The sequence below is a fragment of the Anabas testudineus genome, chromosome 19 (assembly GCF_900324465.2).
Source record: "Anabas testudineus chromosome 19, fAnaTes1.2, whole genome shotgun sequence".
Taxonomy (NCBI): domain Eukaryota; kingdom Metazoa; phylum Chordata; class Actinopteri; order Anabantiformes; family Anabantidae; genus Anabas; species Anabas testudineus.
The window spans coordinates 10,066,895-10,083,103 of NC_046628.1; the positions used below are offsets into that span (position 1 = coordinate 10,066,895).

The 16,209-nt window shown below is 37.4% G+C and overlaps 1 protein-coding gene across 1 annotated transcript in view; it reads right to left on the reverse strand.

Moving 5' to 3' along the window:
- atrnl1b (attractin-like 1b) overlaps window positions 1-16,209 on the reverse strand; it is a 54,255-nt gene that overhangs the window by 14,764 nt on the left and 23,282 nt on the right. The window contains exons 21-26 of the mRNA XM_026351258.1: window positions 11,714-11,766; window positions 10,369-10,463; window positions 10,008-10,086; window positions 7,842-7,999; window positions 5,451-5,512; window positions 2,387-2,465 (exon numbers count right to left, since the gene is read on the reverse strand). Of these exons, the coding sequence (XP_026207043.1) occupies window positions 2,387-2,465; window positions 5,451-5,512; window positions 7,842-7,999; window positions 10,008-10,086; window positions 10,369-10,463; window positions 11,714-11,766 (526 nt within the window). The remainder of the gene's footprint in view (window positions 1-2,386; window positions 2,466-5,450; window positions 5,513-7,841; window positions 8,000-10,007; window positions 10,087-10,368; window positions 10,464-11,713; window positions 11,767-16,209) is intronic.

A 16,209-nucleotide genomic window follows, 5' to 3' on the forward strand; every position in this document is an offset into this window, starting at 1 on the left:
ATTGTTGGAACTGAAACAGATTCTTTTATCACAGGACTTTACAAGTAACTAATTCTACTGGAACCATCTACATATATATGTGGCTGACAGTTATATGTAACGTGAAACGGCAAATAAATTAGTATGTATGCCATCACTAGCTTGTCACTAAATGATTAGAACAAAAATGGTTTGTTGATGCTGGATAATTTCAGACGGTCAATTAAGCAGCTTTTCGTTCTTGAAAACACTTTCTCAACTTGGCACTGAACATTACTGAGCATTCTAGACACAGCTTTAGACACAAAATCACACTGTTCATTTACAAATGAAAGTCCACAGTTGGCTGAAATGGGCACACCACAAGGTGACTGACAAACACTGTTGAAATTTCTTTATAGCTGCTTTATTGTATTGAATTTGGTCATCATTTTATCAGCACAAATTGTGGTAATGGAAGCAAACAAAGGTATGTGCACAACATGCATTGACTAGGTGAAGGCATTACAGTTACAAAAACATTCGCAGACACTACTGTACATAAGTACATAAATCCCTTTTATTTCTTTTATAAGGGATATAAAACAGATTTTAACTAGTACTGATGACTACACAGGATTGTACTGATTTGTGTATGAGGGAAGTGTGGCCGAATGAACCATCACATGGGAGGACTACTTGCAAAGCTGAAGTACCCACACCAGCACTGGATACCCTCTAGGTTGTTACAGCTTTCAGGAAAAGGTTACAAACAAACAGCTTCTCTTTGCAACTACTCTCAAAACTAGGGCACCTGAAAATGCCACAACAGAAACCATAAGATATTATTTTTCACATATATTATAGCCCTTTAAATTTATCAGGTTAATAAAGGTCATGTGTCAGGAAGATAAATGTCCAAGACAATTGTCTGTAGCATGACAATATTGAAATAAATGCTGGATAGGAAGTGTGTGTCAACAAGCAACCGTGCATGGTTGTCGAAGTGTGGATTCATCAGCAATTGAGCTACTTTTATCCACTTAAAATTGAATTTACAACACAAAGTGTGAAAAATAGTTAAGGTCTCTGAATACTTCATATATACTGCACGAATTGATCTGCATCTTTTATACCTTTTTAGAGATTTTTTTCCTGCAATGACAAAACTTTTAAATCACCTGAAATTAAGAGATGGAGGTTAATATTCATCAATTTTTTCCCATTTTTATCTGGCGGCTGAAGGGCAGCAACAACAGAGGAGAGGAAATCCAAGAGCACACAGGAAAAAGTGAGCAGAATGTTAATGATGTAAGCCCATCTGTCTACATTATTTTTTATTGACTTTAATTCTTTGGATAGGCATGATTCACAATCACGGTAGCTATCATTCTTGTTTATTTTCATATATCAATTAGAGGGAATAGAATTCAGATCTAGTGATTATAAATGTCATTCGTAAAGTGGAAATAAATTGTGGAAGCTTTATTAGTTGACTGCAGGTCATGAGGCTGGATGTGGACCAAATTAAACTTCCTGCTATTGAGTGTCACACAGAATATACAGGAATATCGGATTCACTCTGAAGAGATGGAAATGATGGTTGCTCTTACAGAAACCAGCAACCACCCCATGCAGTTCAGGTTATGGGCAGTGAGGTGAATTTGCATAAATTTGCTCTCTTCCTCAATTTCCTGCACAGTATCTTTCTTACCTTTTTTAAAATTTCTACTGCCAATCATCACATCATTCGCGCCTTTTCATCCTCATCTTTTCTCAACCCCATCTTTCAGAGCAACACTGAATATTGATGTTTCATTCTACCCCCTTTTCCTTAAACCACTCGCATTATCACTACTTGCCTCCTCGTATCTTCAATCTGCATTTCATCTGAATTATCATCTTTACTTTTAATCATATTTACTGTTTATCTGACATAATAATTATCATACTTCTTAAGACGCGTTTGCCATTTAGCAGATACAAAGTTTCACTGAATGGTGGTCTAAAGCATCATGCTGAGAGCACTAGTTGTTATGTACTATAAGGTTCTATTTTATATATTAGCCCTGACGCCTGTCAGAGAAATCAGCTGACATATCTGGCATTTACCAGCCGATGTTTTTCAGAAACAACAAACTGCTCCTGATGATGCTTTTAATGTTAAAATAAAAAACAGTAAATATATATGTGTCGTTTCATTTTTTGTGTTCCTTCACTCTTATGTTCACTGTATTCTACCATCTATCCAAATTAGTTTCTCCTACTGCAATTATTTAAAAAGGGCTGTGTCAATTGTGCTATTCTACCATCATGAGGAAATGGACAAATATGAAGCAAGTAGCACAAACGTTTTTCTAAAGCAGTAATTGGAAGTAAACTATATCTACTGCATTCCACGTGTAAACAAAGTATTTAATGGACTTACTTCTCTCCGTCGCGAAGCCCAGCAGGTCTGTTTTATCTTCCAAACCACTGCTGCCACCAAGAGTAACGACAGGAAGCAACTGGAATGAACAACAGCAAACAATAATTAGCTATATAAAATTTTTAGTACCAAATATTATATATATATATATACCTGCAGCTGAATGGGTCTAGTTCTACATACTCCCCTGACTTTTACTCAGTCATTAGAATCTACATTTCAGTTGTGTGTAGTGCCAGTATATTTTGGTGATGTATTAAAATTCTAAATTTGATCCTTTCCCCTTTAATCGTTGTCAGTTCACAGAATCGGAGGGAACCTGACACCTTGGACAATCCTGTCTGGACTGAAAGAGTCAACGAGCCCTGTATTTTGGGACATACCTTGTTTTAAACTTGGAATCCTGGTCTTATAAGCACAAAAGACACATGACTTGCTCTGATTTCGTGAGCTTGTTTGTTTGATGTTTTAACTTGAGTATGCTATCAATTTGTCTTCTACGCCTGCTGGATCCATTGGCCAAGAAAACATTGATAACGTATCGGAGGAATGTTATTACATTTAGAACATACAGCTTCTCATATATGTTTGAAGCAAAGAGGAGGCGAATGGGCAGTGGGATTAAAGTGTCGACTGATGGGAAATTCTGTGCTTCAAACGGCTTGTAATCGCACATGGAATTTATTTTAGAGGTGCACATAGTTGGAAACCCTTTAGTTCTTTTAGAAGTCCTTACACCATCTTAGATACCTTTGAAGATAACAGGAAATTGGGAGGAAGGATTGTGGAGAGGAGGCCTCTCAAGTGTCAAAAATCCCCACACAGATGTTTGGCTTTCATCGTGTGTATTTTAGACAGTAAAGAATATTAAATCCTATTTTCCATTAGTTCTGCTAATACCATTAATAAAAGGAGTTCAATCATTTGTGTTCTCAGTCAAGTGTAGATTTTCAGTAGTGTGAATCAAACACAGTTAAAATACAAGAAAAACATAGCAAGGCGTAGGTACGAATCCTACTGTGAACACCTGACATTATCATGTGTTTTAATTGGAGGCAGCCAAATAGGTCATTTTCTATAGTGACCATGTCACATATAAAAACTGGCCTATGACCGAAAGTGAAACTGAACTCAATACAGCCTTCTTTTACTTACACGCATATTTATGTAACCACAGGGCTTCAGTTACAACAAAGGGAAAACAATCAATACTATCTATACCTGTTTTCTACAGACTCTTTACTGGGTGCTAAGGATGAAATGAAACAAGCTCTGTAAAAAGCATCCTTAAAATGTAAAATGACATATCTGACAAAAAAAAAGAAGATGAAATAGTATATAGTAGTATAAAGTATATAGACTTGGAAAAAGACAAATCATACATTTTAAGAATTCATTGTGTATGTTATTTAATTAAATCGAATGCTTGTACATGTACGTTGTGTAAACACATATCGGCACTAATGTGCATGTGTATAAACTCACATACTTCCGGGACTTGAATGATGCTGATTTAGTTAATGAGTATAAATTAGACCCTGGGGTTCCTTTGCAAGAAATGTGCAGCGTCCTATTTGAGAGTTCCTCCAGTATCTAATCAGAGTGCATAAAACAATCAGACTCTAACTAGATTACAACTTGCGGTGCACGTAAATGTTGTTTATGAAGTCACCAAGATGAAGAGTCGTTGTGGAAAGGAGGGAGAACACTTTGTGTCTGCAAGGCTTGTGGTGAAAAAGGTGAGGTGATATTTGAAAAAACTCAGAAGAGAAAACAGATGGATAAAATACAGCTTGTCATGCCATCATTTTCTCTCTCTCCATCTCTCATACAAGGAGGTCTAGAAACCCTGTGGGGTGATTTGATATTTTGTCATCAGGCTGATTATGTTTCCTGCAGGTTCATCCTTCCTCAAGCCCAACGCACACACACAAACACACACAACTGCTTGTGACTGCATTAGGGCTCTTCACTTTTATCCGCGTTTATGGGTCAGTGAGAGCTGGACAACAAATATTTCCAAGAAAAAAATTACCATTGAGTGTCCATTGCCAGTTTTTTGACATCATTCAAGATGGTTTTGTGTGGGAATGATGCAAGCAAATTTTAGATTAAATCAGCACTGTCCTTCTCCTCTTTCCTTCTAAGAATTCCTGAATTTTGCTATTCAGCTGTAATTTGAACAGATGGAGAAAGACGCCAACTGATTGTGTGACAGCTATTCAGGAAAAGTTATTGTGGACTGGGCAATGATAGGCAGGTGCCTCAGGCAAAGACTATCTTCTATTCCTTCACTGACACCTACACAGATAATGTGTTGGTCTATCAGCTAATCTGGGCAACACACCTTGAAATGAACATATGCACAGAAACTGCATGATGGTTACAGTATGTGTCACTGAACATTGTTTATAGGTATGAAATATTGTCCCCAACAACAACGGTGATCTAATGATGAAAACTATTCACTCTAAAACATTTATGTCTAACTTACAGATGATTTGTGTGAGTGTAATGGGCACAAACAGATAAATACCTTCACACAAGCTTTGCTTCTAGTGTAAAAACCCATGATCCTATAATGAACTGAACATACTAACAACAGAAAAGCAGGCAGTACCTAACTAGGGTAACTAAATCTTTGTAAAGTGATTCCTTTCAGAAGGCTGTAGGCCGTCCTTTGAAGCATAAATTCCAATATCTAACATAAAACATACTTTAGCAATTATACTCCCATCCTCCTAATTTATTCACACTTTGCTGTGCTTTTGAGACAACCCAATAGCCTAATTTTAATCATTTCAATGAGTACAGATTTTCATCACAGTTCTCAGGATGAAAAATCATTAAGAGCCCTCATATCTTGATCGCCCACGCCTTCGCTTTAGATGGCACTTGCAGAGCAATATGCACCTATTTAAATGGTTACTGGCAGTTCATTTGCCACTTGAAAAAGAAAATCACTGCCTTGAAGACACAAGAACAGATGGAGGCAGGCCCAACACACTCAAGTAACTCAATAAGTGTGATGTTTATTTTAGCCAGAAATGTTTAACTCACTTACCTGAAAAATGTGACAAAGAACTGGACCAAATCCATAATACTGTTGTGCTGGGAGAAGGCAATCTACAAGAGAAATGAAAGAGAATTACTTATAATCAAGCAAATACTAGAACAGTATCATGCTTTTCAGAAGACTCATTTCAAACCTGAACATTTTACTGTTTATAAAAAGGTCTTTAAATACAAACACCTATTAACAGTGATATAATTCCATGATAGAAAAGCCCAGTGAACTTTAACTTCATTCTGACTGAGCTCTCCCAGTTGATCTGTGGCATTGTGAAGGGGTTAATAAAATATGGCGTCGACAGGTCAAGTCTGCATAAAGAGTTGAGTGGATGTGCTAAAAGGTCGCTGACAAAGATTCTCTGAAAGACCTGCAATGAAAGCTTCTGGCTGTGAGGGAAATGTCTGTCTGAATTCAGTGAAACAAGATAAAAACGAGGCAAAAAGCTTTCTGTTGGGAAAGGACCAAGACCTGAAACGGAATTAATTTCACTCACTGGAAATCGTTTTGAATTATGAAATATATATATATAAACCTAAATCAGAGAATATTTAGCCTATCATTTGTTCAAACATGACAGAGACACTGATTGCTGTAGGTATTAAGGAAAAAAGTACAACTTTTGAATATTTGGTTTGAGCAAGGATCAGGTAAAAGGTATGTGCAATTCATGTAGCAGACAGAGTCTTTAAGCACTGATCTGAAATTAGATGCTCACTGATATGGCTTAAATTACTCAAAAGCACACAGATGTTTTTACTTCTTTTCAATAGATGACACAGTTCTATTTAGAAATAAAACTGCAGTTTTTCATTTATTATGAGGCCAATAATACTTTTGGGGTAATTTAATTTTATCAATTTCAGCCAATGATTAGCATCATTTGATTTTAATTGTCCCTTACATGATGATGCCAAATAAAAAACTTCAGGTTTTAAAATGTCTTTATCTGGATTTATAAGCTTATTTTAAACAATTGGGCATTAAATACAAGGTCTAGGTGTAGTCTCAAATACTGATTTATCTAAACCAGGCCTACGCTCATTCCTGCATCATAAAGCTAAGCAAGGAAAGCGAGACCTGATCCTGTTACAGAAGCTATTTGCTTTAACAGCTCAAGCCAGTCCATAATAAATAAGAGACTGTTGGCCAGGAAATCTAATAGAAAACTATTCCAGGGCCACCTCCACAGATGGACTGACCTCAAAGATATCATTACCCCACCATGCTCGACTCATCTACTATATGAGAGGGAGGGACAGAATAAATCGAAAAATCAATATTTGGGAGTGGGCTAATTAGCAAAAAGGGTATTGTGCACTATTATTAGGAATGATAATTGTAGCTATCATATTTCTTCATAAAAGCTTTTATTTCTCACTTAAACACATCATTTTCAAATAAAATTGTTGTAGGCCATTTATACAAGAAACACCTACTGTTATTTAAGTCAATAATCATTCAGAATAATGTTATAGCTTGTTTTTAAGAAATGAACAGAGCTTAAATCATGAAAAGAAATAAATGTGTTTGTTACCATGGATATATGTTGCATAAAACATCAAATTCTGTATACCCAAAACTTGCAAAGTAAAATGTTATTACAGGTTTAATTTAGCATCTATTACTGATTAATGTTGGGACATTAATTAACTAATTCCTTAACTAATTAACTAATTCATTCATTATCTTTCAAAAATAATTAAACAGATATAAACTAAAGTGACGTTTACCTATAGCTGTATTCAGTTACGGTCATCTGTGTACTTTTTGACAGATATAGAACAAAGTAGGAGCTGTGCCTAAATCTTTTCATAGCTATAAAATCACTGCACATCACCTTAGTACTATGTGGTCCTCAGCTTCATTAGATTTTATAGATTGGAGGACTAAACCATGCACGTTTTTGAAAATAGCTTAATTGTTGTTTTCCTGCAAACCCAGAAATCATCAAATGTGCATTTTTCCTGGTGTTGTAATTTCACCCTGTTCACCACATCAAAGCCTTAATCTTCTCCATTTAAAGCAAGTTCTAGAAAAGGTTACGTGGTGCTTTGACTTTACCTTCTTAAGAAAAAACAAAAAAAAACAAACAAACAGCTGTGCACCTATGGACGCTAACCATTGCTCATTAAACCTGTAATTAGAATAAAGTGCACTTGAAATTACTCTGAGCAACAACAGAGCTCTGCATCTGCAAAGATGGCTTCTCTCCTCTGCTCTCTTTCTGTTTAAAAAACCAGCACTCATTGTTCATAAACAACAAAAGGCACATGTATTGCGCAATATGAAAGCTGAGACAACAAAACACATAAGAGAGAAAGGAATAAATCACTGTTGTCTGCTTCATATGAGTCAGCTGAAGGTCACAAGCACAGTCCTTACCTGGATCTTGATGGGCCATGAGAAATTACTGACGTAGACATAAAAGGTGATATTGGGGTTGCTTCTAAAGGTGAACTTCTCACAGGAGAAACTGTCTCTGTATTCCTTGATGTTAGTTTTGGACACGATGGGTACTTCCTCTCCAGAGATGGTTCCAGCTGTTGGGGCAAAAAGTTTATGTTCAGCACGCTGCCATTTGGTGCACACTAAGTTCACCTACATACAGAGATGGAGTTGGACAAACTGCAACATATTATTATGAATCCATTACTGGGTTTATCAAGCCATCTAGGACAACAGGAAAGCTCTCTCATGAGCAATTATTATTGTGTCTTAAGTGCATTACACTTCTTTTTGGTTGACCTGAAACAGTAGAGTTTTACTGTGTAATTGCACAGCGTCCATATTTTATTGTTAAATGGACGTGGATGTGGGAGAAAGGCAGTGCTTGAAAGAGGGACTGAAATGCTGCTGTCTATAGGTCAAGACCAAGGCATGTCGGTACATATTCATCATCTGAATCCATATTACCACTATCAGCTAATGCGTTTAGCATATTTGAGACCTAGAATTTGTGATTTAATGCGTGAGAGTGAACGTAGACTGCATAATGACAACAAAACTCTGCACAAATCAACTATATATTATAATACTTCATGAGTGGACTATGTGGATATGACACGACACGTCTGACAAGTCTGAGAATGGCGGTTTCATATTTGACAACATGATTTCAAAAGACAATGGATTTTCTTCCAGTTAGATTCAACAGGGTCAAGAATAAAGAGCAAACTTTGAAGAGTGTCCTGTTTATGAATGCCTCTTAATACCCATTATGAAATAAAAACTAATGCATTAGCAAATAAAACTCTATTTTCGATCTATCTAAATGTTTTAAGTCATTTCTTATTCTTCCTCATGTCAGTGGGTCTTCTACATTGACATTCCAACCCACGGCTCTGAAACAAAAGAACTGAAAATGACAGCTTGAGTGTGGCTACGTGAGCACCGTTTATCTTAATTGAAATCACCCTCATCACCCCACCCAAAGGCGCTTCACACTCTTGTCGATTGTGAAGAAGCTGCCGCTCCTTCTGAGACACAATGTCTTTGCAGGGGAAAGGGGACGCAACTTCAAATATTAATGATGACGCTCCGAAAAGGTTAAGGTGGTGGAGAGGTGTGCAGGAGGTTAACGGGTTTCAGTGGCTGGAAAATGTCAGAGTTGTGGGGATGTAGAAAGCAGTAGATGACTTGAGAGGAAGTTAAGGTACAAGATAAACAGAGGTACTGAACGACTGCAGTGTCCTTGGGTGCCTTTCCTGAACGGACCTATAACATCCACTCAACAGTGACACAGTACACATTAACAGCATGGAGGTATGTTGTTGTTATATCTATTAGACCTACAGACAAAATGATTCATTTAATAATAAATGAAAAATCTACAATTCATCTACATCAAAAACACAGTTTCTAAAGCCTCTGACATCTAAAAACTACAATTAAGTAGTGTATATGTGTTGGCAACCAAATTGTATGATCTGAACAGCATTATTTTGTCACTACAATTATAATGACTGGAAATGATCAAACAAGGGTTTTTGACTGAGACCCTTGTGATATTTAGGTCTGTTTGAACGGCAAATTTCACTATTTCAGCAAATAATGTGTGGGTGACAGTTGAAATGACAATAAATAAAGACATATCTCATCAACCCGAGTCTGTGTTTGACCTGTTTGTAAAAATCAGTCTATGTGGATGAAAATGGCTTCTTAATGATGCTCAAGCTAAATTGAGTGAAAGTCATTTCATATTGGATTGGCAAATTATGCAGTAGGACAGTCGGTCTAAACATCTATGCAACACTTTCAATGCTACAAAATATTATGGCTTTCTTTGTGTAAATGTTTAAAACACCATAATGTAAGTTAACTCTTGATGTGACCTCCCTAATTCTGATTACTTCTGACAAATGCATGCATAACTTAAAATATTAAAATGTATTTTCACAGACTAACGCGTAATACTGAAAACCTATTAGCCAATTACCTTAAAATCTTTTTACATAATTCACAACAAAACCTACTTTCTTTTTACTGGTTTGACTGAAATCTGTGTAAGAAAAGGACAAAAATATAGTGAAGGGTTTAAAGAAAAAGTACCTGTTGATCCCACCGACCAGGTGATATTGAGGTTGAAGTTGTTGGATGCATTAATGGACATGTCCAAGTTCTTGTTTGCCTTGATGAACATAAAAACAAAACTTAATGTAAAATAAATGGATATCATCAAACAAAAGACACAACAGCCTCTTTATAGTAAACTACATAATAAAATCAGAGACACATATATCAACCTATAATGAGGTTATGAAGACTTCCGAAAGCCCTGAACAGACCAGGTAATGATCATCAGAGCTAAATGTGCAGAGGTTTGACAGAGTGTTGAGTTCTCACAAAGATACATTTCTGGTGTTGCTGATTCTGTTTCCAGACTGAGAACTTTGATTTCTGAAATAGTTACCTGCTCAGGTGAGGCCATAAAGTTGATGGCCGTGTAATGATTATCATCTTCTTGGATGAGACTGAAGGTGAACTGGTAGTCGATCAGTAGATTATCTATTTAGAAAAATCAAACACAAATGTCTTATATGCTTTCCTATCACTCCACAACATAAGGCACATAAAAAGAAGAGACTACCCGAGGAATATGCACGCAACCTGAGCTGCCAGCTGTGGCTTACGCGACTTGAGACTACTATGACAGCATTAATGTATAACGATGTGATGGGATCAAAAGTAACTTTCAAGTAACAGTTTGACTGATGAAGACAAGTGAAATCAAAATGTCTGCAATCAGATTCAATGACTGCAATCAAGTGTACAATTTTCTCATCAAGCAGAGAAGAACTAGTAAGACCTGACCGTGACAACAAGCCCAAACAATCCCCTGCAGCGATTAATGACGTTTTCTTAATTAACTGTTCACTATTTTCCCATTAGTCATTGTACAATGTATTGTAGACAACAATAGAAGGGAAATCAGAATCACTAGCTACAGTGACAGGTCAAATAATACACAGTGAAGTTGTGTTGGATAATGTCGCAGTCAGTGTAGCGTGTTGATCCACGGTCAACAGCCTCATGAAGTGTCATGTTTACAATACAATGTAACAGAGCTTAAAAAAATAAAAAAAGTCCCAGTCCTGTGTAGAGGTTAAAACAAGCTGCAGGCTTTTTAGTTTTCTGTCTTCCTCTCATTGAGCCTGGTGTCAGGCAATGGCATTTCGAAAAGGGACAAAACCTTGGCAATGGCTCTGTTGTCAGTAGCAGAGTGTTGAAAGGCAGATAACAAATCACTAAGTACTGTAGCACCGTGAAGGACACAACATCATGCCAAATAAACGCACAAACACCAACATGTACATTTTACACAGAAATACAAGCACAGATGTGCTACCACTTGTCAACTTTATGTTTTGTTTCTTTTTTCATAAAGCAGCCTTCTGCATCACTCACTCTGGTAGATGTTTCTGTAGAAGCTAACATTAAGTCAACTTTGTAAATAAATGAATGAGTAGGTGGGTGATTGAATGAGCGAGTAGACAAGTTGAGAATTTTGACTCCTCTGTCTCCTTGATTAGCTCAATCACTCACTCCTGATGCACTTGACATTTTCACGGCAAGTCATTCTGTCACCGAACAAGCGCCCCTGGTGCCAAAGTGCTAAAATGCCCCATCTGCCCCGAGCGGAAGTGGAGAAGTGAAAAGAAAGGGGGAGAGGGAGCCGACGCATGTGTGTGCATGTGTTTGTGTGTGCATATGAGTTGTCTCTTTGGCACGTAGCTATCCAGTGGAGAATTACTCACAGTAACAGGTTCCTCTGAGTGGATTGCCAAGGTAACGGTTTTCTGAGTCACATCTGCAGTGAAGAAAACACAGAGACGAGAACAAGATGAAGAAGAGTGCTAACAGATTGAGAGCAAGAATGCCTCTTATCAGGAGCAGGATATGGCAAGTACGAGTGCTTTAGCTCCTGCTGTTGGCGCCTCATCAACTCTCTTAGTTCTAACAAAGAAGAAATAATCTGATAGTTTGTAAAAGTTAATTAGATTTTTTTTTTTATTTATCATAGCAACACAGTCACATGCAACCATCTCAATATACGACCACCTCACAGAGCTCAGCGTGTGGCAACTGAAAGTACTGTAATACAAAATTCAAAACAAGCTAGACAAAGCCAAGGGCAAGTTTAACTAAAGCTTAATAACACACAGCATTAGGATTCAGGCTTGATAACCAAAGCTCAGGATGAGCATCTTCACAACGCTCGCAGCACATAACTTGTTTACCTTTGATTGGAAAATGATTGTTTCACTACATTAGATTGTCAATGGCAAAAAGTTTGAGAATAACAATGTCCTGAGTTTTGTTTTTTAAAGTAAGGTAAATCTCAGAAATAAGCATCAAAAATAAGTTGAATATGAATGTAAGCTAAATGTTTACTCTCTGTTATCAAGCCCTATGTTACCCCATTCAAAATGTTGACTACATTTGGTCAGTGAGTTTAGCTTGGTTCTGTCCAGACACGGGTGACACTCATTAGGAGAAAATTTAAGAGGCAACCTACTCTTGAGTATACTTATTATGCTTTATAATTCCAATTATTTATTTACATAAAGTGGCTCTCTTTTAAAATTTGTTTTTAATATATAAAGACATATATAAAGAAATTTACTTCCCCTTACTTATAAAAAATACAATAGTGAGTAGGTTTCTTACTTCTTTTAAGGTCAGGCTGTTAAAAACACACTAACAATTTTCACATACCATTATGACATCAGTCAAAATAGTGTGACAAAGCAAAAAAATGCGGCATCCACTGATTTCTATCAAGATATCATGTTTTGAGTGTGCATGTGTACGGGTTTTATCAGACCCAGAGTTTCCAAAGTCTGGTGAAGAGGAGAAGGGTGCTTACTGAAAAGCAGTGTTCTTTATCTTGTTTGTAATGCATCTCTTTGCTTGGTCCCATAATCTTTTCTACACTTCACAGTGCACTGTGAACTACACTATTATCACTCTGCTAATAAACTGAAAAATGACAGAACAATTAGAAAAAATTCACACTGACTTAGTTTTTCTAACAGAAAACCCATTAAACTTGTTAAAATGTGAACATCAGAGATGATGTTGCGGTGAACAAGGGGACTGAGAAACGTGGATGCCACTGAGGAGGAGGTGGCTGTCAGTGATTTTACAGTGAACAAGGATGACTCTGCCCCTAAAAATAATCCAACATCGGGTGTTTTGCTGCATTCTAAATTCACAAGACAGACGGTATCACCGTTGAAAGTACTACGCAAAGAATGTCAGTCAGGTGAGGGTGTTATGTGTGATCTGATGTGTTTCAACACCATAAATATCATCAGATGAATATACAGAGTGAGACTAGAGTGGGTAATAAAACATGTAAAAACTGTAACTCAAGCAGTCAGTTAATGGATTAAAATGACTATAATACTGATGAAAATGTTAATCACATTGTGTTAATACAGACACATTGTATGTCACCAACAGCTATGTGACAGGAGCTGCACACTGCTCCCAGACATTTACACGTGCAGCAGCAGTAAATAACAATATTACCAATATGAACAATATTAACTAACCTGATCAATGATGATTGTACATCTAACCAGCAAATTCTGAAATCAGCTCTCTGAATGATCTAATGACGGCAGGACACAGAGCTGGAGAGTAGCCAGCTTCGCCACTCCCACTGTTAATGTTAGGCAAGGACACGGTAGGGTGTTCATTTACCACGGTACAAAGGATGGAGGACAAATGCCGCCACAGGCTTTCGAACCTTACAGAACATCACGTCTGGGGCGTTTCAGCTGCCTGGCATTTGCAGATGGCAAAACTCACACGTACACATATGGTCATCACTTAGAGTATAACGCAACTCCTCTGTGGAGTATCTTAATTTAATCTACACCTGCATGCATGCACACATTTCCTCTCCCTCCCTCCCCTACACTGTATCTTAATTTGATCTACACTCAACTTGAACCTTTGTCTATGCCTCTGTGCACTGTGTGATTTCACCTGCAAAATACACACGCAAACAGAACAAATGTGCTATGAACTCAGACAATGTCCTTTACACATATGCAGACCACAAACAAGCCAACACACACACGTAAACATTCTCAGAGTTGCTCTCTTTCACGTGGCTAAAGCACAACAAGAATCCTACACGATGTACATGTATGCATCCAAATGAGCACAATATTAAGAAATATTTCCTTCACCGCTGTTGTTTGACTCATTACTAACACAGCGTGGACCTCATCAATTGTTTTCAAAAACAATTCCATTCTGCACTGATGCACCCTTCACTTGATTACGGCAGCTATTATTCTGAGCTACTAATGGCATTGGAGGTTGCGTTGCATGTGTGTCTGAAAGCATGCACGTGTGTACCTTGGTGTAGAAAAGGCAGAGTAACCTTGTGTAGAGGTTTTTGTTTAAGGACTATGGTGGGATGGAGTGAGCGAGTGTCTGACAGGGCTTGAGCAAGACACTGATTACATGTAATGAGATACCAGAAATTATATTACTAACATGGAATGGTAAACACACCACCCTGTTAGTCAATACATAGATCCTAACTAGTTTAGAGTTGAAAAAAGGGATTACTTCATTACCCTAACATGTTTGAATGTGTAAATGTGCCTTGATTTTAAGATTAAAGACACCGCTAAAATGACGGCTGTTTATAATGACAACACCAATCTAATTACAGTCTGTAAATGGGACTGAATTAACAACATATTCTGGTGGTTTATGTTTCTGGCAAAATTTTAAGCTCATAATCACTAATGGGTTGCAGGAACCTTCCCAAAGCTGGCTCTGGAGCTGTGTGGGCACATCCTCCCTCTAAGTGGCTGATGATGATTGGCCTGCTGGTGCCTGGCCCGTTCCGATTCTCCACTCTGATTTTGTAGGGTAGAAATGAGTTGAATCCACTGTTAGCCACCTGCTTTGTGAGTGTTGCTCTGCATTGTGGCACACCGCATTCCATCTGGTAGCAGAAATTAATGTGACATTTTGTCATTTCTGCAAAGAGCCATTTATTTACTTTCCAAGTCAACAGAAAGCAGGGTTCTGAAGAGGTCTCACTGGCCTCCATCCTCTCTTCTCTTATTCTGAGCACTTGGCCTTTTGTTTGCTTTGAGTTCTCTTCATTCCCTAACTCTCTCTCTTTCTCCCCCCATCAAACTCATGCGTTTGCTCACTAAATGAGATTCTTGTATGTTGTAAATGCCGTTAAGACTTTGATGTAATTTTCAAGTGATGAACTTGATCAATTTTAGGCCTTTATAAGTGATGCAGTTTATGTTTGTTCCAACATGGTGGTTGTCTCTGTTCAGGATATCTGCCGGGCCCCTGCTACAGTATCTCCAATTAAACAAATGCTCATGGTGTCAAAGGGTATTTAAAAAAATGTCCAGATACTGGCAGATGTTTAAACCACAAATACATGATAACTAAACACATCATTTGTATATCTAGTCAGCATAAATAATAATGTTTATCACATAAAGGGTGATTTCGCTAAATCTAATTTCTTTTTATGTCTCTAACTTGGGGAATACATGTATATGAATGATATTAAACTCTCTACTACCTTTCCTCTATATAGCTCTCGATAAAAAAACATATGTGATCATCTGATTGCCCATATAACTAAAGAAAACCCTAAAGGTTAAGTTAAAATCAGTCTTTTTGACTACTAGAAGCCCTATATAAGTAATTCCCTTAGCACAAAGATGGTGTTTATGTAAGTTTAAGTTTTAAGTGTAAGTCATTGTATTTGAAGAGATGTCTCAACTAGGACTTTTCCTGAATACTGCTTTTGAGCTCCACAGTTCAGTATCACATAAAATCTGACAATATTTAAAACTGACATTTTGTCGAAGGCTGTGAATTAATTCAGATAACGTGAGAAACTAAAAATAACAAAAGATGACAAAACCTCAGCACACAGCAGAGAGACTTTGAGGCTGTGATTTTAGAGACTAAGACAGCGAGGCAAAACCCTATCATGGTGTGTGGGTGTGCATGTGTTTGTCAGTGACCTCTTCTATAACTCTTACTGCATTAGGGGTATTAAAAACATCAGGGTCAATTCTGCTTACAACTGAGAAAGCAGGCAGCTAAGTGGAGATGGGCCTCCTACACTAAGGGAATCCACGGTGTCAGCACAAATAGTCCTGAGGGTGGAGTTTCAGTCCGATAATGCCAACTGATGGTTCTCTGTCCTCTGAATAATTACAGCATCAAATCCTCACATGAG